The sequence below is a fragment of the Quercus robur genome, chromosome 10 (assembly GCF_932294415.1).
Source record: "Quercus robur chromosome 10, dhQueRobu3.1, whole genome shotgun sequence".
Classification (NCBI taxonomy): Eukaryota; Viridiplantae; Streptophyta; class Magnoliopsida; order Fagales; family Fagaceae; genus Quercus; species Quercus robur.
This window is the reverse complement of record NC_065543.1, coordinates 7876292-7903388: the sequence shown is the minus strand read 5'-3', so window position 1 is coordinate 7903388 and position 27097 is coordinate 7876292. Positions and strand designations below refer to the sequence as shown.

The following is a 27097-nucleotide window of genomic DNA, read 5'->3' as shown; positions in this document are numbered from 1 at the left end:
ATTGTCACAAATTAAAATTACACAAACTAAAAATAACATAAAACTTTCTTCCCAAGATTTTTTGGGTATCCAAACTAAAATTTTCCAACATCAAATCAATCCTAGCACAATTAAAATCACTCCCCCACACAACAATACTAATAATTTGAAAGATCAAAACCAAAACATAAATAAGTCTCAATAACCCAACTAAACTAAACAGAAGTGTTTTTATTATTATTATATATTGGATATAAATTATAAATAGACTCAGTCAATCCACACTGGAACAATCAAAATACCCAAAACACTGACCGTATCTATGACCAAATCAAATAATAAAACAGTACTCATCTCAGATTCAAAGCAGAATATAACTTCAAAACGAGTTGATGCCATCTCCCATTGGCTTGCCTAGCCTGCCTTTGAAGCATGCCACCTTGTTCTTCTTCATCTCTCTCCATACAATTGCACGAACTCATAAAACACTTCCTCCCACATTTATAACAAAAATCAGTCCCGCATCTGCGTCCAAAATCATAGAACCCACATTATGAAAAACAGTTCTATCTAACTGCAAAGCAAATAGATCGAGTCAAGAGGAAAACAACTAAAAGTTGTTTATGGTCGATATATAGAGATATCCAAGACAAAGTCCTAAACATATATATGTACAAATGAGATCTTTATACGTACGTTATTGTGTTAAGTAATGTGCTTTATAGCTTAAATGACAGAATTGAAATATCTTCTTTTTTTTTTTTTTTGATAACTCATGTCAAGTACTTCCTTATTATATAGTGAATTAAAGGCACGATTAAAAAAATGCTCTCTAAAGTAGAAAATCCTTAAAGTAATTCATGTTCCTTAGCATATGGTTCCTTCACAAATATCAAATAGAAAATTCTTTCCACAGTAGAAAGTAAGTTGGGGCATCTTTCACCTAAAATCAAATATAAATATTATAAATAAATAAAAGGTTGGGGCATCTTTAGTTATTTGTTCTTTTCTTTTCTTTTTTTCATTTTGTTGTGAAACCGAAAAGAGTAGGGGTATATGTGTCTGTCAGTTCTTGCTATGTAATAGCAATTCTGAAATAGAAAAAAGACGAGAACCTTTCAGCAGTTTCCCTCACAAATCTTCAGTGTGTGGGTGGGGGGGGGGAGGAAATTAGTATAATTTGTTGGATTTTACACAAAACCTTTAAATCAGAAAAAAATTCAATTGAGTGATGAAGAAAAAACAAAATAAAGCAAAAAACTGTGCTGATTCAAAGATCAAAATTCAAACAAGACTGAATACTATTTCTTTATATTCAAGTTTTGAAATTCATATGACAAGGAATCCAAAATACATGATAAAAAATTTCTGAGAAATTTCTAATTAGTCAAATCTATGTTTTCAATTTTCAAACAATAGATTTAGTAATGTTGAGATTCAGAATAAATAAAGCTTATATCACTTAATGAAATCCGCATCACTATAGCCAAACTTCTTAAACTCACTAGGTCATTATCAGAAGAATTTGCTACTATTTGTTAATAAGACAAAAGTACTATTAAAAATATTTGTTTATATGGTGGCAGCAAGAAATAGAAGAGATGCATTATATCTTTGGAGTTCTGTAAGATCATAATCATAAAGGGTAAAAAATAAAAACAAAATTCTAAAAATAGAGCACTATTCATGTAAATAAATTTTCATGTATGTGTATGTCTCTGAGTGAGAGAGAGAGAGAGAGAGAGAGAGAGATATTAAACCTGCATATCATATGTCTGCAGCCATTAATACGCTCCACATAGTAGCTGCAAGAAGGGCATTTGACCCACTTCTTTGACACTGCGAGCTTAAAAAACTTTTTGTCATTTTCTAATTCTTGACAGTTGTTGCACCTTGGCCACGGCACATTGCATCGAAAGCAATACAGCTCCTTGCATTTGGGACACTTTGATTTCTGGACAGTTCCTCCGCACTCATTAATTATCAACTCCGAGCACTTTTTATTAGGACAATAGCTTCTTTCATAGGGTTGAAGAGCCGATTCGCAAAGAAGGTCGCACCATTTCTCAAACAATAATTTGGGGATGATTTTCTGGCAAGTATGAGGGTTTAGAAGCTGTTTACAAGCTGGCCAATTTGGGCATTTTATCTCGGAAACAGCATCTTCCACCTTTATAAGTATGTGCTTGACAATGCAGTCTTTGCATATAGAATGCGCACACCTCTTCTTGTTCTTGAACATCTTCTTTGATGACTTTGAGTGTTTGCATATCAGACATTCATGAATGAATATTGACTTCATATTGGTGCTTTTTTCACTTGTTATAAACTTCAACAAGTTCACCTACAACTTCTTGCTGTTGGGTCACAGTGTAATCTTATTAAAGAAAAAAATCAACTAAGAATTTTAATTTATACAAAAAAAAAAAAAGAAAAAAAAAAATCAGTCACACAGAAAACCACAAAAATTTACGCAAAAAAACCCATATAAAAAACCAAGTGACAAACTCTAAATAAATTCATTATTATAAAATCAAATATAATTTCTTTTAATTTATGCCTAATTTGAGATTCACCAATTCAATAATTTCTTTTACATAGGAATTAATATGAACTCACCTAAGATAAGATCTTCACCGTGACTTTAGCATCCAAAACAACTCCTTGCTTTCTTTGTATATATCTCAAGACTAAAGAAAAAACCTCTTGTTTTTATGTGCCCCCTCAGTATCTCACACACAAATACACATACATTTTCCTTTTAGATAAGGACCCAGCCACCTATTTTGTTCCTATTAACTCAAGGATTCTTATCTATAACTCTCTTTGCCACTAATCATGCATCAGTGGGCTGCACTTTGGTGCTGTGCACCCAACACCTCCAACTATCTAGCGAGTCAACCACGCTTTAAAACTTCAAACACAAACATTCTCTCTAACAAACATTTCTTGGCTACCTGATTTTCGTTCTTAATCTTTTCTTTTAGTTCCAATCTCATCTTAAATCCACGGAATTATTCTTATGTATGTCCTGTACTTAGCTTGGACCTTGGATCCAGAACTATTGTGCATTGAATCTATCTACCAATAGTAGACACGTGTCATAATCCGTAATAGGTCCAGTGCACAGAAGCACTGGACCTAATCTCTGTAAAACAATATTAAGTGTAATTACCAAGCTAGAATTTTGCCTCATGTTGAAGTCCTAAAGTTAGGTGCAAACTTCTAGTCCTTCTAGCTAACAGAATTCTTTTATTTTTCTGCTTTTCCTTTTAGTTAAAATATAATGATAATAATAATAATAATAATAATAATTGAGATATCTCTCTAGATTTAACTTTCAGCTTCAATTGGACTAAAAAAATATAATATATGAGATTTTTTTATCCTCTATTTTTGGATCTTCATTTGCCACTAAATATATATATATATATATATATCCAGTGGGGAGGCCATCAACTAATGGATCCACCTTTGGAGGATAATACGATCAATTCAAAGAACTTCTGCAAGTTGTTAGTGATCGTTATTGTTGAGACAAAAAAATAATCTTAGTATTAGATTTAATTTTAAACCAATAACAACTAACCACCTATGATTTGTTATGAAAATGTTGTGGACGTAGCATCTCTCTTTACATTTTAGACTAACTAGTCGCTAACCCGTGCGATGCACGAAAAAGCTATTAACTTTGAAAAAAAATGAAGAAATATTTAATTTCTATACTTTTCCATAGTTTAAAAGTGTTGTCTAACATTGAACGTTATTGAGTTGCAAGTGCATAGTTACCGAAACCTACAAAGTAATTTACAATTCTTAAATTAATAAAGTAAAACTCCCAATAATTATATATACACACACACTCAAAACTAATATAAACTGTAAATATATAAACAAAGACCTTGCTATGAGGAAGATATGCCAAGTTTTAAATTTGAGTAGCAATATGACGTTCTCGTAGTAATAACAATATAGAAAATTCAAAATATGGAACAATATCAAAATTTTAAGACCTAATTCCATTATCTTTTATGTTGAATCCAAACAAATAATTATTTGAAATTAATCCAAACAAATAATTAATAAACCAAAAATCATAGCTTTTAATAAGAAAACAAAAAATCACATGAACCTAAATAAAAAGCATTTAAGGTGAAGAATTAAGATCAATCTACTGAGACACAAATACCAAAAACCCCAAAACTTAAAACTTCAAAATTTATAGAATCCCCAAATTCTACTTTAAAACCAAACCAAATTCAACAAATTTATATTTGACATACCAAATAAAAATTAATCGTTCCCTAGGCAGGAAGACATAGGTTGCAGCTTTGATTTTTCTCCAAAAAAATAGAGATGCTTTATCTGTTATGTACAATAAAAAAAAAATATTAGTAGAAATTTCTACCCAAAAACCAAACCCACGAAAACAATGTCAATATAAATATGAAGATTAACCCAAATACTCAAAAGAAAATCAATTCTAAATATAACAAAAGAATAAAATAGAAAGAAACTCTCAAGCACATATGAAAGCAAATAAAAAATTCGACATAAAAGATAAAATTCATTAATAACAATATAAACAAATATCCACATATATTGAATTGAAATTTTATGATTTATAATAATATAAACAAATTCGACATAAAATTCATTAATCAAAAAAGAAAGTTGAATCAGATTGCTTGCATTTTTTTTTTTAATCCTAAAGTGAAGTTAAGTTTAGGGTTTTAAGGTGGTAATTGCTAAGGTTTTGAGGAGCTAGGGGAAAGATTCATAAACTGAAGAAGCTCAAGATAATTTTAGAACTTGCCAAGATATATAACCACATACCAAAAATTTTAAGAAACAAAGGGGGATTATCATAAGAAATAATTGTGCTTCAAAATTTGTAGATATTTATTGGAAATTTAGAATTTAATTTAGGAAAATCGCTTGAGAATGGACCTAAAAAAAAAAATCCAAAAAAAGACAAAATTATAGAAAAAGCAAAACATAATAAAGAAATAAACTTTGATATCACCGCTTTAAAGTTTTAAACTGAACCGTGCCAGCTCAAAGCTTCCATCAAATTAAATGGACAATTTCAATATTTAATGGTGGAGTACTGAAGAATTCTTCGAAGAATATCTCAATCACAAATTAATAGAAAAATTGCCTTAACTTAAAAACAAAAAACATAAATAAATAAAAGAGAAGAAGATGGAAGAAAAAAACAAAGGTGATTTATGAATAGCACAGTTGATTATCAAAAGCAAATTCCTAACTTCAAATTAAAGGGTTGCATGTTCTCTAACTCAAATTCCTATATCACAACTGCAAATAATTATATAAAATTGATACAAACCATGCATAGACAATCAGTAAGCTCTGTTGCTGGTCTTTAGCACTAAGATCTGAATCGCATCGTAATCATAACTGCATAATACACATAATTAGATGTCAAGGCTTTCTAGGGCTTCACATATACTTCTTTAGGATCCTCTACAACAATCGTAGCAATGTAAAAGCTTTTTTTTTTTAAGTACCAAGCGTGAGAAAGTAGAGACAATCAATACTTGTGGTAGAGACTACAAACGGAGACGAGAGAGAAATAGTAGCGTGAGAGGAGCAGGCTTAATTGTTATGTGAGTTTTTTTTTTTCTTTGCTTTTTTTTTTTTTTTTTCAAGTCTTATCAAAATATATATAAAACCGAAACCTTTGAAACTCTTACAATTTTCCACGTCAGCACAATATTTAAATAAAATTATCATTTTATTTAAATAAAATTATTTTTGTTTAGTCCAAACTTAACAAAGAGTGAAACTCTATCTCTCTAACAAGTCCAACTTAAACTCAAACTCATCATTATCATTTTTTTAAAACAAAATTATTTTTGTTTAATCAAAACTTAATAAAGAGTGAAACTCTATCTCTCTAGTAAGTCCAACTTAAACTCAAATTCAAACGTTGATAATCTATATAAAAACAAAAATTTTGATAAGACTTAAAAAAAAAAAAAAAAAAGCAAAGAAAAAAAAGACTCACGTAACAATTAAGCTTGCTCCTCTCACGCTACTATTTCTCTCTCTTCTTCGTTTGTAGTCTCTACTGCAAGTATTGATTGTCTCTACTTTCTCACGCTTGATACTTAAAAAAAAAAAAAAAAAAAAAAAGCTTTTGCATTGCTACAATTGTTGTAGAGGATCCTAAAGATACGTGTGAAGCCCTAGAAAGCCTTGACATCTAATTATGTGTATTATGCAGTTATAATTCTCCGTGAGATTTGATTTCCTTGATTTTAAGCCTGTCTATCATATAAATATCATCAAAGATAAATAATCCAGATTATATCCTTAGTTATGGCTCTAGAGGAGCCGTATGAAAAGCTGAAAGAGTGAACAAAATATTTTTATCATTAAAATTTGAAATTCCTAACGTTATCTTAATGCAGTTTTTCAGCTCTAGGGAGAAGATAAAGCTGATTAATTAAAATTCTCAAAGGGTGTAAAAATCCTAAACTTGAAGCTCTTCTAGATTTTAAAATAAGAAAGTCTATAAGAACATAACAAAATGTCATGACATTTACAAAACACTTTTATTTTTAGTTACGGTGGGTATTAATATTGATAGACCAAGAATGTATTGACCCCTTGTGCTAAATTAACCAATTGATTTAGCAAAGTTAATTAATTAATTCAATTAACATGCAAAACGCGTGGTAGTACAAACAAAACACCAATTAACTAAATGCAGTGGAAATTAAATTAACACGGTGATTTGTTTATGAATAGGAAAAACCTATACAGCAAAAACCTCACCAGGTGATTTTAAGATCACCACTCCCGAGAATTCACTATTATCATAACAAGCGGTTACAAGTAAAGGAATTCCTAGTACTTTATATCAACCTACAGTTGAACCCTTACCCCAATACCCAATTGGACTTGTTTTATAGTAACAATCTCTCATTTTCAATGCACGTCTCCCAGTACGTGACTAACCAATAGATGCGCGGATCCCAATACACGACTTAATCACCAACTTGAGAAAGATGTTGGCTGCAAAGTTCTTTAATTCATCACACGATGAAGATCACGAAACTCCTTAGTTATAAAACCCTATGGTGTACAAACATAGCAGCTTCTTCAAGAGAAAGATGAACTAAGGCAAATTCTGTCTCCGGTCACAATTTGCATGAACAAAACTTTGTTTTACACTCGTGCAACCTTTGACGGCCCTTAAAATAATCCTTATATATGTTTAGGGTTGTGAGAAAAGAAAGCTCAAACATATACCTACGGATTGGATGAAAATCAGCTTTGAAAAACTGAATTTCATAAACCTCGACAGATAGGGTATCTATCGAGCTAGCTGTAGAGCATCAGGCTTCAGCAGCTTTTAAACCTCGATAAATACTAGCTGTCGAGTTTTAAAATCCAGCACTTCTTCACTTGTTTCTTGGATAGATTTGCATGGTTTTAATACTAGAATTTGAAACCTTGTTCCTTGAAGCATTAAACACATCCTAAATCTACCAAATTACAAGTAAAATGCATTTTGTCAAAGGATTAGTCAATTCTAAATTGACATATGTTCCTAACATCAAATCACATATGTCCTAACAAATATAATATTTTATTATTTTATCTATTTTTATTTTGACCTATGGTAGGCTACATTTCAACTATTATAAAAATGTTATGATATTTCGTTATCACGTTAATACAATTCAGAATAGGCTGTTAGTAAATAGTAATATTAATCAATATAGGTCTAAGCCCCCATCTTAAAGAGGCAACTTTCATTACTATAGTGCACAAAAATGAGAGGCAAAACATGTGCAAGACTAATTGAAAGCCTTCAAAAGTTCCTTAAATTGATGCCATGCATAACTGATTTGGAGTTTAAGGGTTATCCATATATTTGGTGCAATCAGAGAGCAGAAAAAATAACATTTGAGAAAAGATTGGATAGGGCCTTGGCAACTAAAGAGTGGGAAGATATGCATAGAAACGCTTCCTTAGCTCTTCTTGGCAACTAGTAGCATGATATCTGATCATGTAGACCATAGGTACTCCTTATAAAACAGATGGAGGAAGCAGTGAGAGGAGGAGGAAGGCCTTCAGAGTTGAAGAAATGTAATAATAACATCCCAACTGTGAATAAGTTATAAACAATAGTGTGATAATCATACAAGCTTAGAGGAAGTAGTATGTACAAAATCACAGAGAAGATGAAAGCTTGCAAGAAAAAACCTACAACTATGGTATAGAGGGGTATTTAGCAAAGTACAAAGAAATATCAGGGAAAAGAAAGAGCAAGCTAACATTAGAAGTGTGGTCTAATGCGCATGATCTCAGACTAGCTAAGGAATTCAGTAAGCAAATAAATAATCTACTAGAATCAGAAGCCAGAATAAATTATGTGGAGACATAGATTGCAGATTTCTTGACTATGAGTTGTCTTGTTTCTGAAGCTGATTACCTTCTTGTGATAGAAACTAGACTCTCCATGAAAGTAATCACCTACCTTCAGTTTGAATATTTTTTTTTTGGATGAAGGGTTCGAACAAGACTTAGCTGCCAGTGTGGTTACAACAACATAGTATCATTCTTTCAAAACCCGAATGGTAGGTTAATTTATGTAAGAGATCCAGTAGTGCTAAATAGCTTAGTCCAAGGCTCCCTAACAAGAAATTTAAGCAATAAGTATCAAACAAATCTCTGACGGTTCTTCATCTTTGATAAATAAAAATTGAAAAAAAAAAAAAAAAATCCATAGCAAAGATTCATTCAACATGAAAAAGCTTGAAGGGTGGCAAATGAAATCAAGGAGTGGAGATAAGGGAAAAAGACAAAGACACGAGAATTATCTAACGACTAAAGAAGAGTGAAAGTGAAAGATGAAGGGGATGGGAGGTGGCCATTGTTGATCGGGAATTCCTTGAACCGTGTGTACATAAATATGATTTAATAGAAGATTAAATATAGAGTAACTTTTATATTTCTTCTAAAAAAAAAGATTAACTTTTTTTGAGTTGAAAAAAAAAAGATTAACTTGTTTAGTGATTTATTTATTAGGTAATTTAATCTCTCTCTCTCTCTCTCTCTCTCTCTCTCTCTCTCTCTCTCTCTCTCTCTCTCTCTCTATATATATATATATATATTATTTTAAACAATCTTTTTTTTTGGGTAAACTGGATATATTAAGGATAGCTACTAAAGAGTTATGGCACTGCTACGGCAGTGCCACAATAAAAAGTACCTAACGCATGAGGTCTAAGTTGATCAATAATACAACCCAGGGAAGAGGAAAAAACAACAATCTACATTTATATAGGAATACTAAAAGGTGAAGCTTAGCATTCACTGTTATCATGATTTTATTGAGCCACATCAGCATAGCATTTCATTCAATTTTGATCCAGTTCAGTCCATTTTGGTCAACTTTCGTCTATTGGTCCATTTTGGTCCCGTTCAGTTCATTCAGTCCAATTTAATTCATTTACTCTACTTCGATAATGCTTTGGGAGGGGAGATTTGTGCTTCATTGAAATTCTCAACGTAATGTTGGTATATTTTTTATAAATATTTTTCTTATGTTATTATCTAATTGCTGAAACTAAATCTTCAAGTTGGTACTTGGAGTTATTAGCAAGATGTTCACATGCAACAATCATATATAGAAATAGTCTATGGATTTGGAGTTTCATTCGGTAAGTACGGTAAATACTATTGGTTGTAGCAAACTAAAATAAGGTTATTCCGTTTATAAAAACATCAATTTTATATAGTGACCTGTTTTGCTTTTGGGATTGATAATTAAACCATTGTAGTGATTTTTATTTTGAATAGCTCTCTATCAATTTTCCCCATGTCCCCATATTGCGTTTCCCTTTCTATTCTGCATTTATTTATTCTACGAATATTATTTGTGTAATATCTTAAACCAAGGCCAACTATATAATTGGACTAATTAACACTAGGCTTAAAATTGGTTTGTGGGTTTGGTTAAACAGTGCTTTAAGGGTATTTGCTAATTGACAAGTTTAGGAAAGTTTTGATACTACTTTTATGGAAAAATATAAAAAATTGTTAAAAAATTAGATATTTTTTTTCCATAGAAAATTTATAAGAATATTTTCTAAATTAATGTCCTTAGGACATCCATTAACTTTTCCCTTGGTTTATTAGTAAGACCGGGATGAACTTAGTCTAAATAATATAACATAGGAAACAAAATAAGAATGATGAAAACAACCAACACGAGAAGCAACAAAGGCAAGAAGTCATAGCACTCTACGCAGTTGCACCAATGTATAGTTGGCTTCCTTCCACATTTATAGCAAAACTTAGTACCGCATCTGCATCCAGAATCATAGAACCTACATTATGAAAAACAATTCTATATGTCTAACTGTGAAGAAAATATTGATCGAGTAAAGAGGAAAAGAAAACAGGAACATAAAAATGGTACTATACAAGTAAAATGAAATCTTTTGCGTAGGTTATATCAAGTAAAATGCTTTATAGCCAAAGTGATAGAAAAGAAATCTAGTCTTTTAAATTTCTTTTTTCTAACAGGGTATGTCACGTATCTCATTAAACATTGAATTTCTTTTTTTTCTTTTTTTTTTGGGGGAAACATACATTGAAATGTAAAAAGGAAAAAGAAAAGGAAAGATACTATATAAAAGATTGCCAAAAGTTTTTAGATTGGGTTTGCTATCAATGCATGTTGTACAAAAATACAATTCTCTTGCTTTTCTTTTTCTTCCCATTTTTGGTCTGGCCCAACCCGTATTATAAATCTGTTAAAAGTAATTTCCATGCACCTTTCACAATTATCAAACAATTAGCCATAGGCCAAATGGAAATTGCTCTCTAATGGTAAAGTTGAAATTAATTTGGGGAATGTTTGGTTTTTGTTCTCTCTTTTTTTTCTTTTTTTTCTTTTTTTAAGTGAAATGAAAAGAGTAGGGATATTTGCGTCAGCCAGTTCATGCTAAATTAGATATGAAAGAGTCATACTGTGGAGTCAATAAGAATATGTTGGCACTTTTGAGAAGAAAAAAAAACATTTCAGCAGAATCCCACAGAAATCTATAATGGAATGGATTAAATTATTTGTTGGATTTTAACCAAAAACTTTAAATCATAAAAAATTCAATAGCAGCCAAAAATAAAATGTGCTGAGTCAAATATCAAAATTTAAAGGCTGCCAAAAACAGTTGTTTTCTTCTTGAACTTGAGGCAGGTCCTCTAATATATTTAAGATTTGAAAATCATATAGCCTTCCCTCCCCTCCCCCCACAACCCCCCCCAAAAAAAAAAAAAAAAAAATCATACAATAAGGAATCTAAAATACAAGGTAAAAAAATCCTGAAATTTTTAATTAGTCTGTGTTTAAATTTTCAATCAAATGCTTTAAGTAGTGTTGAGATTTAGAACTCACTAATCAGGTTACTTTTAAGATTAATTTCCTAAATGATTTGTTAATATGACAAAACTTCACTTTAAAATATTTGTTAATGTATGGGCAATGGGGGGAAACAAGAAAAAGCAATAGAAACTTTTAAACTTTGGAGTTCTCTGAAGATCATAGTAAAAAAATGTCAAAATAAAACAAAAATATAAAAGTCGATCAAACCTGCATGACATATGTCTGCAGCCACTAATACGCTCCACATGATAGTCACAGGTAGGGCATTTGACCCATTTCTTTGACACTGCGAGCTCCTTAAAAATTTGATCATTTTCTTCTATTCTTTCGCAGTTGTTGCACTCTGGCCACTGCAAATTGCATTGAAAACAATACAGCTGCTTGCATTTGGGACACTCTGACCTCTTAACAACTCCTCCACATTCATTAATCACCAACTCCAAGCACTTCTTATTAGGACAATAACTTTTTTTATTGGGTTGAATAGCCAAATTGCAAAGAACATCACACCATTTCACAAAAAGAGATTTGGGTATGATTTTCCGGCAGGTGTGAGGGTCTAAAATCTGCTTACAAGTGAACCAATAAGGGCATCTTATCTCGGCAACATTGTCTTCAACCCTTGCAATGATGTGCTTGACAATACAGTCTGTGCATATAGAATGAGCACACCTATCCTTGTTCATGAACATCTCTTTTGATGACTTGAACTCTATGCATATCTCACATCTTTTCCGGTTGCTAGTTTTCAACTCCATCCCACCAATCAGAAATTTAATCAACCACACTTAAAATTTCAAAGAGTAACTTTCCCTCGAACAAAACTCTCTTTGCTACCTAATTTTCTATCTTAATTTTTCTTTATTGTTCTCTTCTTTCGCATCTCAAATCCATGGAATCATTCTAATCTATTTTAAGGTGAAGGTTAAATTTGTGAAACAATAGGTCTAGTTTGTTAGCTAGAATTCTACCGGATGATGATAGCCCTAAAGTTGATGCGAACTTCAAGCCTAACTATCTAACAGAGTTTTAAAATCTTCAATTTTCTTTTGAATAATTCTATTACCACACACTTTTAAACATATTTTTCGATAATTGTCCTATCCACTTTTTCATAACTGTCTTACAATTACAGACTGTAATTAACTATCTATCACTATGACATATACGGTCCGTTCAATGTATTTTGGAGTTTAAGATGAAAATTTTAAGTGAGTATTTTCTTATATTTAAATATTAATTAAATGATATTTATTAGCTTTTTATATCATTTAATTCAAATCTATTTTTAATATGGGAGAGTGGAAAATTGTACACTCTTAAATTGTAGATAGAGTGTGTAATTTTTTTTAAGTAACTTTTATTAAATAAATTTTTTTGGAACAGTACATTCTAAGGGCTTTAATTTATTTTATGGAAACAAAAAAGAAAACCTTAATTATATTTTATTGGGTGATAGAGGGGGCCTTAGGCCATTATCTTAGTGACCTATAGTGTTACCTTGATAACATGGATGCATTATTTTTTTTTCACTACTTACAATCTGCCGTGTAGATACTCTTAAAAATATTTGTTAATATAGGGAGAGCAAGAAATAGAAAACATACCTTTAGAGTTCTTTAAGATTTGTAAATATCTTTTAAATCCGTTTTGAGCTATTTTTAGTTGTGGTGGTGGGTCTTGATATCCTATCTTATTATCTTATGATTCTTATTTACTTTTATTTTGATCTATGGTGGACTGACATGTCAACTGTATGAAAATATATATATATATATATATATATTTTTGGTCTGTAAAACAACTCACAGCTTTTTAAGAGTCTCCTTACAGGGACGGAGCCAGACAGGCTCGTTACTTGTTAGTAATATTAATCAATGGAGGTCTAAGCTCCTATTTTAAAGAGGCAATTTCATTAATATATTACTGCACAAAAATGAGAGTCAAAACAAGTGCAAGAGTACTAATTGAAAGCCTTCAAAAGTTCCTTAACTTGTTGCCATAGCTGATTTGGGGTTTAAGGGTTATTCGCATATACATGGTACAATCGGAGTACAGACAAAGATAACATTTGAGATAAGATTGGTAAGATCCTTGGCAATTGAAGAGTCGGAAGATATGAATAAAACGCTTCCTTAACTCGAATAGTAGCAATAAGTTACCACAATATCAAAGCCGATCTCTGATTCCATTTCATCTTTGATAAACAAAAAAATAAATAAAAATTAGAGTTAAAATTCATTTAATATGAAAAAGGGATGCTAATTATGATGTTAATTTTGCCCAAAGTTTTATGGTTTTTATTTTGTGTGGTTCGGAATTGGCTCAGTTAAGAGAATTTGACAAACAATAATAACAAGATAAGAAAAACAAGTAAGGAATTTCACATGAAAAGTGATATGTCCATAATATTTTTACAACACTTACAACAAATAGATAATAAATTGTTACTGGTTTTAATTTAAATCCACCACTTAAATTATTTTTTTGACCATCTATAACGGTACATAACAACTTACTACTTAAAATTTATTATGAAAGGATTGTAAAAATATTATGGATCTCAGTTCACATTAAATGTAAGTATCGGAAACAAAGAGGAAATGTTAAATTGGTCTTGTACTCTAGTGAAATAAAGTGTATTGAAGACTTTTCAACCTTGTCTTCTTAGTATTTATATGTTGCTACTGATGATATATTCCTTTAGAACATGTCATAATGTGAATGCATCAAACATCAATCCTTTGGTTTTATCCAAAAACTAAAAGACTCATTCACCGTCAAACCAATAATAGTGCACCAATTGTGGCAGCACTTTACAGTTTATTTTTATTTTTATTAAAGCTCTTACACGTGTCAATCTTAAAATCTTGCTGACATGGAAATTTTAATTTTGGTGTAAATAGGTAATGCCCAATAAATTATATCATATATGGCTAAAACAAATATGCTCTTTATTTGCAAAAATTCATTTTATAATTAAGATTTTATTTTCTGGATTCAACCTTTAGACTAATGTCATTAATCACATGACAATCTTTACACCTCAAATGGAGAGAGAATCATTTTCTAATTTTGCTAAAGCTCCTTCTCTAATTAAACCCGTTTTTCTTTTTTACCATAAATTATACATGCATGAATGATCGATAAATGTAATATTGAAATTTCACACTTATCAAAAAAAAAAAAAAAAGTAAGGAATTTCACCACTTGTGGCTGCAGTTTGCAGATCAACATGGTCAACGTTGCTTCAACTAATGCCGAGTCAAGATAGTTAATACGGTCAACCATCTATGATACATAGATGGAGATGCACCTTATCCAAAAAAAAAAATTAATCATTAAAGAGTTAGATTTCTTCAAAATTGGCCGCTTACCCTTAAAAAATTCTAAAACTTTTGAGTTTTGTTTGGCATGTATTTCTGTCTTGGCCTTAAGACGAAGTTCCTTACTTCTTATAGCTTTTGCTTTAAGATAGTTTTGTTTTGTTTATTATATACATTTGTGGATCCCACGCGTGTGTAACACGTTTTTCCCTTTCAAAAATCTTCCGGCCTGCTTTTGTTATTATTATTTTTTTGAATGTTTACAGAGTATTCTGTTTGGGCTTAAAACAAAAACAAAAACAAAAACAAAAACTAATAGCCTAATGGAGGCTAGAGTTTTCAAAACTAGATTATATATATGCTAAACCCTTTTGAAGATATATTTTTTTAAGTACCAGGTATTACATTTAGTGCGATTGAACTAAAAGACCTGGATAACTTGAACCTTTAGATCACTTGACCAATATATAAATGCCTCAGAGTTCACAAAGCAGGACAAAGTCAGCTTACACACTTGCGCTTCAATCATTTCCAAGTTTAAATATACTATCATATTCATGGTACGCAAGGTTTAATTAGTATTTGATCTTTTCAAAAAAAAAAAAAAAAAAAAAAAACTAAAAATGCACATGATAATTAGTCAAAGAAACATCAATTGCCCCGAACAATGACAATGAACTGCTCCAATAATTGGTTTTTTAAGATGGGCTAGTAGTGGTGGTTAAGGAATGGTTCTCGCATAAACTATAATACAAAACATCAACATTAAAAACTACCTAGTCTTGTGTCCACTTGCGAGGAAATACATAAGACTTATTCAGTGACTCCACTCTATAAATAGACATGTTCTGATATGCAATATTATTCACACCTCAACTAAGCATTCAGCAAAACAACCAAGCATACAGCCTCAAATATGACGAAACTTTTTACTTGCCTTCTAACTGTGACCCTATTGGCTTTGGCATCCTCTCTTGCCTCTGCTCATGACCCTAGTTCTTTGCAGGACTTTTGTGTTGCAGTTAACAATTCCAACTCTGCTGGTATGTACCTACTCTATTATGGTTTTCTTGGAGTTGTTTCAAGCCATTTGGATTTAGTTTTCTCGGTTATGATTTCACATATTAATGAAAATTTCATGATATTGGGAATGTACATATTAATGGAATTATTCTTGGAGGTGATTTATATACATGGGATTTTTTTTTTTTTTTTTTTAAACGTACATGCATGACATGTTTCAACAATTATTATTGAAGCCTCACATTTGTGATATTAACAATCTTTTGTTTTGCAGTATTTGTGAATGGAAAGTTTTGCAAGGACCCGAAGCTTACCACAGCCGATGACTTTTTCTTACCCGGGCTTGACGTTCCTAGAAGCACCTCAAATCAAGTTGGGTCAAATGTAACTCTTATAGATGTGGACAAATTTCCTGGACTCAACACATTAGGGATAGCCTTGGCTCGTGTTGACTATGCACCATATGGCCTAAATCCTCCCCACATTCACCCTCGTGCAACGGAGATTCAAACAGTGATAGAGGGTACTCTTTTAGTTGGCTTTGTTACATCCAATCCAGATAACCGTTTTATCACCAAAGTTCTGAACAAGGGTGATGTCTTTGTATTTCCAATGGGTCTCATTCACTTCCAGTTCAATATAGGAGAGACCAATGCCCTTGCATTTTCTAGTCTCAGTAGCCAAAATCCTGGGGTTATCACCATAGCAAATGCAACCTTTGGATCTAATCCTCCTATCAACCCTGATGTTCTCGCCAAGGCATTCCAACTTGACAAAAGTGTGGTTAATTATCTTCAACAAAAATTCTAGTGCAATGATGAACCATTAGATGGTTCCAATAAAGTTTAGCATTTTCAATTGTTGTAATGTGAAAAGTAACAATTTTTATTTATTTATTTATAGAGGTGATGTGATTTGAATTTATGATGTCTGTTTTATAATTATTATTCCTTATTATCAAGTCAAGATACCAAATAGTGTTTAGTGATCGTAAATACACAACTAAACCTCAATTAGATCTTCTTGTGACTGCTAGTACTATATCGCATATGTGGCATATTTTTCATTTGTTCCACATTGTATGTATTTTACACAAGTTTCATATTGTTCTTACTGTCGATGGAATATAGGAAAATCAATTCCTATTGATGGTTGCTATGGAATAAAGCGATATCTTGAGAAAATTTACATCACAAACTTTCCAATGACATTTTATACTAACCCATACCTAGCAAGACATCTCCATGATCTGATAGAGAGAGAACTAACAAATCAAAATCTTAGATTATATGATTTTCTGAAACAAATGGAAAGTAAAAATCTCAAAACTCAAATTAGTGGTGAAGCTAGGAATTTATTTTTGGGAGGGTCGAACATAAAATTAGACAACTAACTTTTCACTATAAAATCTAAAATAGTAATGTACATACAATTTAATAATCAATATAGAAGTTAAGTACTTTATAATTCAATATATGCTACAAAAAAAAAAGTATTTAATTAAAATTAAACAATCATGTGACAAAATTGACAAGAAGATTCAATATCTTTAATCAATTATGAAATGGGCAAAGTAAAATGACTAAGATTTAAAAAAAAATACTAATAATTTAAAGATTGCTAAGTAAAAGACAAACAATCATTTAAATGTCAATGAATAAAAAACATCTAACAAAATACAAGTACAACCAAATACATGTTATATTATTTTTATGTATAAATTAAATTAAATGATAAATAGTAGTATATTTTAATCAGGTACATTTATAAATTATAATGTTATATGATATATTGATTGTTTTAACAACAAATAAATATATGATGATAAAAGAAAGAAAAAAAGAAAAGAAAAGAAGAGTACCTTTGTACCTAGGAAAGTAGGAATGCTTAAATATGCTTCACAATCAAAGGGCTTGGCCAAATACCACTATTGACTGAAATATGTAACAATCTACCACTGTTTACGAATTATATAGAGATATACCACAATTTTGGAACTCAAGTTCCTCAAATTTGAGTTTGTTGTGTAACTTGAGTTCTGGAAATTCGAGTTCCATTAAAAATTGCCACCATGGCATGCTGAGGTGGATTATTATCATTTTAAAATGCCACGTAGAACTCAAGCTCTAGAAGCTCAAGTTCCTTGCTAATACAACTCAAGCTCTTCAAGCTAGCTAGAGTACTATAAAAATAAATTAAAACACAAAAATGTTTGAGCTCTTCAAGCTAGATAGCTAAATTAGAACACAGAAATGCATCTTTGGGAACAAAATAACACAGTGGAACTCAAAAACAATGGCAAACGAAGTACATATCTACCTAACCATAGAATTATGACCAAAACATTAAAAGCAAGAAAAGTAACACAAAAAACAAAGACCTAGTACTACTTAAAAAAAAAAAAAAAGAAAAAAAAAAGAAAAGAAAAAAAAGAAGGAAGGAAAGGAAAGCTGACGTTGTTGAGCAAGAAATTGGAGTTAGACATTTTTAAGCTAAATGTTGAAGAAAATATTGAAAAGGTTGAACAAGATCAATTTTTACAAGAAGTTAATGAATTTTTGTAAACTATTTACAAGGAATTTGAGCTCCACAAGCTTGAGTTCTAGGTGGCATTTTAAATTTTAAAAAAGTCCAGCTCAGCCACCATGGTGGCATTTTTTAATGGAACTCGAGCAACATGTCAAACTCTTACTCGAGTTTGAGGAACTAGAGTTCCAAAATAGTGGTAGATAGCCCAAATAGTTCCAAAACAGTAGTAGATTACTACATATTTTGGCTAACAGTGGTATTTGACCATTTTAGCCCAAAGGGCCTACACGGGTACAACAAACACAATTGCTTTTGTAGAAAAATTAACCATACACATGGGTGGTTGTCTTATGTCTAGTTTGCTGCAATATTTATTCACTGTTCACACTAAATGGAAGCTTTGTTATACTTTACATTGTAAATGACGAAACATAGAGTAAAGAAAAACTGAAAAAGAAAGAAAAAGAAGAAGGCAGAGTTGAGTTGTTGAGAGAATGAGAGTTGAAACACCATGCCAGAGATAGAAGCAGTCAGACAAGAAAGCAAGAGAGAGACAAAGAGAGTGAGAGCGAGAGAGGGAGAGAGAGTCTCCGGTGTAGAAAAATGTTTGCAACTGTGTGGTGATGTGGCGCCTCCAACCTTCGATCTTACTTTTGTTTTGGGGCAAGTAAGCCCTAGAAGTATTAAGATGAAATTATTTAGATTTTTTCCCCTTATTATTTGTTAGATAATTGTTAAAATAGCTGTGCATCTCAAAATTCTGAATGTCTAATAATTATTGTAATATATATATATATATATTTATTTATTTATTTATCACTACTTAGATTCTATCTTATTTAAAGTTATATGTAATTTTAGACTTTCTTGTATATATTATCCGAGTATGGAGGGCCAAAATGATAATTTTCCTTAAAATTTTCAAATTAGTCAAGATAACTCCAAAACTATATGTATATATATATATATATATATATAGCTAGCCCATTGTGGTTTAATGGGATTCGCGAAGATCAATAGGATTCCTTGCACCTGGTTTGGCAATGGGTAGATAGATAAAGGAAACATGGATGAGTTTGAACTCTTCTTCACAATTAATAGCTTGGAAAATTTGACTTGCTTGAAAGTTGAAACCTTAGGGTTATCGTGCGAGACTCCTAACTCCAAAGCGCATTTCATAAATTGGTTTAAGCATAAAAGTTAGAGCTTTGACCTTTGCCTATGAGGTTGACAGTCGTGTCGACATTGATTAGGAGGGCGTTTCAATGAATATGATAGCCGCGATACAATCTCACAATGAAGAATTCTCCTTATTGGCTAGTAGCTAGGCAACATGATTCAAGATAGGGTCTCATTAGGGCATATGATAATATATCATTTAAAAAAAAAATATTGATATTACTTTTATGGGAAATATAAAAAATTATCAGATTTTTTACTATTTTCTAAACTAATTCTCTTAAAATATCCATTAACTCTTCCCTTCAAGATTTTCAACATTTCTTGCACAAATTTTGCACCTGGAAAGTAAGGCCACATCCTTTCTAATTAAACATGCTCAAAATGTCGTATCATTTGGTAGTTAGCTAGAGGAGAGCCTACTTTGTTTTTGCAACACCAATTATTATTGGATCTATCCCTTATTTCCAATTGATGAAGGTTAGGGCCTGTTTGGTATTATAACTCAAACTCACATTTTTACATTTTAAACAACATTACACACATTTTTACACAATTTTTCATCTACACGTATTTCAAAAAACTACAAAAATCCCATCTCAAACTACTCTACCAAACACCCCAAGCTTTCCTTAAAAAAAAAACTCCTTTTCTATATATAGTAAGATATAGAACTTACAAGTGAAAAGCATTAGAGCATTCTTATCACATTTGGCACAAAAACCCCTCACATGAGATGTTCCAAATGTTATAATTTTTGACACATATGAAAAGTTTCGTTCCATCTTTGGAACGGTGTGGATGAAAATGCTAAAATATATATATATATATATATATTCGTTTTCTCTCTCTTCTTTTATGACTTTTTTTTTTCTCTGCCACTCCCTTCATCTTTGTCACACACTTTTTTTTTTCTCCAAAATCTTGATCACCTCTCCTTTTTTTTTTTTTTTTTTTTTTTTTTTTGTCTCTGTCTCTCTTTTTCCTGTCACTCTCTCTCTCTCTCTCTTTCTTCTTTTTTCTCCACCTAGACTATTGCCATTGAGATTGGCAGTTGTCGTGGAGTTCGGCCTCACCAATGAGGTCAACTAATTAGGTTGATTCATCTCTTCACTGTGCCGCCAATCTCTCTCTAGCAACGGTTTTTCTTTTTCTTTCTTTCTTCTTTTTTTTTTTTTTTTTTTTTTTTTTTTTTTTTTTTTTTGCTGTGATTTGATGGGTGGGTTTAGACGGTGATGTGTGGGTTCAGATGGTGTTGGCTGGGTTCGGTTTTGATGGTGGTGGGTGGGTTAGGCTGTGGGTTCCGACGGATGGGTTGGCGGTGGGTGGGTTAGCCTGTGAGTTCTGATTGATGGCTGAAAGCTCCATGGCCGAAAGTTTCAAGGCTTGCACCACCACTGAGGTTCACCATCTCTCTACTTCTATATTTTGTTTTCTCCTTTTCTTTTCCTTTTTTTTTTTTTTTTTTTGGGTTCTTGTCTCTAACCCATGGCCATGGAGGTGGTGGTGGGGCTTCCGATTTGGTGTTGGTGGGCTATGGGTTTGTTTTGAATTGTGTTTTGGGTTGTGGAGGATGTGGTGGTGGTTGTTGGTTGTTGGCGGCTGTGTGGTGGTTGTGACAGTGACGTAGATTGTGTTTAATGAGTTGTAAATATTATTTTAGTGTGTTGTATATATTATTTTAATATGTAGAAGTGAAGAGTAGAACATGTGATAAATGGTGTATTGTAAAATGATGTGGTTAAATAATAAAGTAGGTTTTTTGATATGTTAAAATGACATAATTTTGCAACGCCTAATGGTAATGCTTTTAGGGTCACATTTCCAATAATTTTAACCCTTAGAACAGTTAAGCAGAAGTTGCATTAGTCTTGAAATCTGCGCAAATTTTATACTTGTGGAAATTATCATGAAGAGGCCTAAACTCATAGTAGGCTCATATATATATATATATATATATATATATATATATGTATGTATGTATTTATATGACAAGCAAACTAATCATAATTTGACTTATAGTGCAAGTATTGATATAACTGTAGGAGTAGTCTAGATTTAGTTACTAAAAGTATAATATATATAAAATTTAAGTGTATATATATATCAACTTTTATTTAATATTTAATCTCACCAATATAATCTTTGCACATTATATTTTCTTTAAATAGGAGAATATATAGTTCCGTACAAAAATACAATAATAATAACTACCAAAATTATCAAATTTCATAGGTAGACAAGAGGAAAGAAAAGAAGAAGAAATTTTATTACATTAAACTTTCCAATGCATTATACATATTTATATGGCTTATTGATTAGTATACCTTATATTGGATTTATTGTAAAAATACAGTTCATATAAATAATATAATAAAGATATAGCCACAGAAGGTTTTTCATTGTGGACATTGCCTGTCAAGACAAATCATGTTAATCCTCTTACTTTTACTTCTCTCTTTTCTCTCTCACTCACATTCTCAACAAAAATTCTAACATGGTGCCAAAGCTAGATTAATTAGAACATTAATAAACCCTATTTACATATTGTTATTTCACACATCATGTACATTTTTTTTTCTTTAAAGTCAAACCAATAATATCAGGACATATAATTAGTTATAATAAATTATTTTGAATTTCAAATTATAATTAATCACTCATAATCACTTGTGGTTAACCTTCGGTTTCAAGAATGCATATTATCCATTGAAATTTGATGTGGCTTCATATTTAGTGGTCCGATTGTTGCACTCAAAATGTCGTTTAGATTGTTAAGATTTTTTTTTAATTAATCTCTTATTTATCGAAAGGTCAAAATGACGATTTTTCCCTTAATGATGTAAAATTATGTTTTGGTTTTCTGTTGGGTTAAACTGGCGGTTGCAACAAAGGGGTGTCTACAAGCCCATGCAGTGTCGTTCTCGGAACTCAAATTTATATTGCTACGAGAATGAAGCATGCAAGAACAAGAGCAAGACTACCGCTGATTACTACCACAGTAGCACCAAGGGTATTGCTTGACCAAGTCATTGGTAGTTTATGGCAACAACTCGTTCAAGAATCAACAGGTTCAATATTGTGAACAGGATTTTTGAAGGTAGTTGGGATCGATAGGGAAAACAAATGGTGGGAAAGAAACAAAGACCTTGAGGATATCTTATTTACCCTCAAAAAACCTGAACACGACCGAAGCCAAATGTCAATGGCCAGCTTGTCCTTCACTCTGTCAACCTTCAAGGCTCTATGCATCATTGGTGGACCTCACCATCATGTCTCAGGCAAGGCAAAACTGTGGCTCAGGTTAGAACTCGCAACCCCATTTCTCATTAAGAACCATTGGTTCTGAAACTACATAACAACAATGAACTCTGTCTCTCCTAGAGACCAAGTTATACAAGTGACCAAGTAGACTAATTATCTCACCAGTGGCTTACTACTAAGCCAAGGACGTGTTAGACTTAGCCTTCAATCATTTCAAGTTTAAATATAGTATCTATCATTGTACGTAAGGTTTAATTATTAGTATTTGATCTTTTCAATAAAACATGTGTATGATAATTGGTCAAAGAAACATTACCCTGAACAATGACAATGAAGTGCTCCAATTAAATTGGTGTTTTAACATGGGCTAGTAGTGGTGGTTAAGAAATGGTTCACGCATTACATAAAAAATATCACAGCCGTTTAAATTTACCTAGTCTTATATGCTATTTGCGAGAAAATATATAGACCAATTCGGTGACTCCTCTCTATAAATGGACATGTTCTGATCTGCAATATCATTCACACCTCAACCAAGCATTCAGCAAAAATAAACCAAGCATACAGCCTCAAATATGACGAAACTTTTTACTTGCATTCTAACTGTTGCGCTATTGGCTTTGGCATCCTCTCTTGCCTCTGCTCATGACCCTAGTCCATTGCAAGACTTTTGTGTTGCAGTTGACAATCCCAACTCTGCTGGTATGTACCTACTCTATTATGGTTTTCTTGGAGTCGTTTCAAGCTATTTGGATTGATTTTTCTCTTTTAGATTCTACACATTAATGAAAACTTTCTGATATTGGGAATCTAAAAAATTAATGGAATTATTTTTAGAAGCGATATATAATAGCTACATGGGATTTAATTTTTTTGTTTTTTTTTTTTTTTTTTTTTAACGTACATGCATGACATGTAATCATCCTTTTATCATTGAAGCCTCACATTTGTGATATTAACAATCTTTTCTTTTGCAGTATTTGTGAATGGAAAGTTTTGCAAGGACCCAAAGCTTACTACAGTTGATGACTTTATCTTCATGGGGCTTGACGTTCCTAGAAACACCCTTAATCAACTTGGGTCAAATGTCACTTTAGTAAACGTGGACATGTTTCCTGGCCTCAACACTCTAGGGATAGCTTTGGCTCGTGTTGACTACGCACCGTATGGCCTAAATCCTCCCCACATTCACCCTCGTGCCACCGAGCTTTTGACAGTCATAGAGGGTACACTTTTAGTTGGCTTTGTCACATCCAACCCTGATAATCGGCTCTTCACCAAAGTTTTGAACAAGGGAGACATCTTTGTATTTCCAATGGGTCTCATCCACTTTCAGTTCAATATAGGAGAGACCAATGCCGTTGCATTTTCTAGTCTTGATAGCCAAAATCCTGGGCTTATCACAATAGCAAATGCAACTTTTGGATCTAATCCTCCTATCAATCCTTATGTTCTTGCCAAGGCATTCCAACTCGACAAAAGTGTGATTAATTATCTTCAACAAAAATTCTAGTGTAATGATGAACCATTACACAGCTCCAATAAAGTTTGGCATTTTTAATTGTTGTATTTGAAAGTAACAATTTATTTATTTTTTATAGAGGTATTATGATTTGTTTTTTGAGGTATTATGATTTGAATTTGTAATTTCTGTTTTATAATTATTATTCCTTATCGTCAGACCAAGATATCAATTAATTTTTAGTATAATTATTATCAAATAATATCGTTGTTTATGTGTTTTAACAGTATGACAACGGAAGAATAAATACACAACTAAACCTCAATTAGATATTGTTGTGACGTTTAGTATAATCACATATTTAGCATATTTTCCATTTGTACCGCAATTTGTATATATTTTACTTATGTTTCATATTCTTCTTAAATGGCCAATGGAATAAAGCAATATCAATTGCTATTGATAGTAGCTATATAATAATGGGATATTTTTGAAAATTTACGTCATAAACTATCCAATAATATATATATTTTTAATTAAATTAATGTTTAGAAGGGCAAAAGGTAAGTTCGCGAAAGTAAAAAGAACTGAGCCAAACCCACTTTTTGTATCCAAAACTATATTGAGGGTCCAACTTTGCACACAAATTCACCACAAACCATGCATGAGTGATCATAAAAGTTGTTACTTTCATAAAATTGAGTTGATTATCTAGGTACTACAATAATTGTACATCAAGATCATCACTGTATTGTTAGATATCTCATGTGCAAGAATGACAGAAAATCAACTTAATTTGCAAGTTTTCCATGTTGAATTACCATACTTCCCAATTGACTACCTCTCCAACATCACCAAATTGTAAAAACGTCGGGACCTCAAAAACATTCCTTTCTTCTTGCCATTTTTTTTTCTTCTCTTATTTTGTTCTTCTCTATTTTGAAGCTTGGAGTAGAGAAATTGTTGTCTATTTAATTTTAATTGGTGTCAAATTTTACATCACGTGTTCAATTTATTGTTCAATTTATTTTTCTTAGTTTTGTTGTCAAGTGATATCCATCATAATGCTTATCATTGAAGTTGAAATGATCACCTTACTAATTCAAGTAAGACTAGTTCATCATCACTACTGTTGAATGTTTTCATATGAAAGCACGACTCACAACCTAATTCTCTTTACAAGAAAAACCAAATAACATCACTTAACTCTAGTATTTTTGAAAATTAAAATTAATATCTTTAATAAATTATTTTAAAAATTTTACACTACACTTAACCAAAAGAACAGATGAAGTTTTGTTTTTTTCACATCTCATCTACATCAAAAGTTAATTGATGTTTCTAATGATAAAAAATAATCAGTATTGGTCCGACACTATAGATTCAAAGGAGTTTTATTAGTACTTTTGAATATTGTTCTTTTTCTTTTGTGTTAAGGGAGGGTAATTCCCCTGCCATGGTTTGGCCCAATGGATAGCTATGTTCAATTGGACAAAACCGATTACTCTCTATAATCTTCCTAACTTGATGGCTTAGACTTTAGATAAAATATGGTTATAGATCCTCTCTCTCCTTTTCTAATCTACTCTCCTTGTATTCAAATACAATGTATTAATTATTATTATTATTATTATTTTTAAGGGTAATTACGTTCCACTCCCTTAAAGTTTGAAAAAAATGACATTTTACTCTAAACTTGAAGAGAAAAAACACTTTCCCCCTTAACATTCAATTGAAGAAACTTTATTAAACTAATATTAAAAATCTTGTGTACTAACATGCCATTTGCTTAATGACAAGAAAAGTTTATAAAATTATCTTATTTCATAATTAAAATTTATTATTTAAAATTTTTAATTAAAGTGTATTTTAAAATATTAAGTGTGAATTTTGTTTATTATTTTTTCTTCCTTTTTCAACCAGTCATGGAGAGATTTGCTCTGGCAAGTGTTTTGGTGCTTGATAAATTTTTCATTTTTTATTCTAAATTTACCAATTATTTTTTTACCTAACCATGGTTAAACTTTAGTTAAGAAATTTTTATAAAAATTTAGAAAATTTTAAGGTGGAGTATCATTCTTCTAAACCTCAATGACAAGAAAAGTTTCTAAAATTATCTTATTTTGTAATTAAAATTTATTATTTTAAAATTTTAATTAAAGTGTATTTTAAAATATTAAGTGTGAATTTTGTTTATTATTTTTTCTTCTTTTTTTCAACCAGTCATGGAGAGATTTGCTTTGGCAAGTGTTTTGGTGCTTGATAAATTTTTCATTTTTTATTCTAAATTTACCAATTATTTTTTTACCTAACCATGGTTAAACTTTTGTTAAGAAATTCTTATAAAAATTTAGAATATTTTTAAACTCAAGGGATGGGAGTTTAATTATCTATTATTTTTTTAAACAATCTTAAGGGTGTGTTTGGATACCACTTAGTATAAATTTGAATAGTAAACGCAGCTGGCGTTTGCGTTTTTCCCTAAGTCTCGTGCACTGTTCATGAGACCCACAAGTACAGAATTTAGCAAATATAACTTTAAAACTGGGTCTCACAGGCACTATTCATAGTTTAAAAATTATTTTAATACGGTGTTTTCAGTAATAAATTTTCAGTTTCAGCAATAAGCAATATTTAAACAGACCCTTATTTTACTGAAACTGAAAAATTATTGTTGAAAGTACTGTAAATAAACATAAAATTTAGTTGAAATATTACAATAGAACCATAAATAGTGCCAAAAAATATAATGAAATTCATAAATAATAGTAAAAATAAGCTGAAGTGAAAAATAATTTTAATTTTTAATTTCAATCAGCAAGTTAAGCTTAAACTAGATAGATCCGGATTCGACCCGGTATATCCGGGTCTGGAAACACCGAAAACACCAAAAATTCGGAAAGGCAC

The 27097-nt window shown here is 31.2% G+C and overlaps 2 protein-coding genes across 2 annotated transcripts; both read left to right on the top strand.

Moving 5' to 3' along the window:
* Positions 1-15605: 15605 nt before the first annotated feature.
* Positions 15606-16652, top strand: LOC126703284 (germin-like protein subfamily 1 member 11). The gene is made up of 2 exons (XM_050402247.1): positions 15606-15776; positions 16031-16652. Exons 1-2 carry the CDS (start codon positions 15650-15652, stop codon positions 16564-16566), a joined length of 663 nt encoding a protein of 220 aa, XP_050258204.1. The 5' UTR covers positions 15606-15649; the 3' UTR covers positions 16567-16652.
* A 6607-nt stretch (positions 16653-23259) lies between these two features.
* On the top strand, positions 23260-24297 carry LOC126703285 (germin-like protein subfamily 1 member 7). Its single transcript, XM_050402248.1, has 2 exons — positions 23260-23430; positions 23706-24297. The coding sequence occupies exons 1-2, from the start codon at positions 23304-23306 to the stop codon at positions 24239-24241; spliced, it is 663 nt and encodes a 220-aa protein (XP_050258205.1). The 5' UTR covers positions 23260-23303; the 3' UTR covers positions 24242-24297.
* The last annotated feature ends 2800 nt before the right edge of the window (positions 24298-27097 follow it).

Coding starts and splice junctions, on each gene's coding strand:
- LOC126703284 (XM_050402247.1), top strand. CDS start 15,650: ATGACGAAACTTTTTACTTGCCTTCTAACTGTGACCCTATTGGCTTTG. Junction 15,777..16,030: donor TAACAATTCCAACTCTGCTG/GTATGTACCTAC, acceptor TTTGTTTTGCAG/TATTTGTGAATGGAAAGTTT.
- LOC126703285 (XM_050402248.1), top strand. CDS start 23,304: ATGACGAAACTTTTTACTTGCATTCTAACTGTTGCGCTATTGGCTTTG. Junction 23,431..23,705: donor TGACAATCCCAACTCTGCTG/GTATGTACCTAC, acceptor TTTCTTTTGCAG/TATTTGTGAATGGAAAGTTT.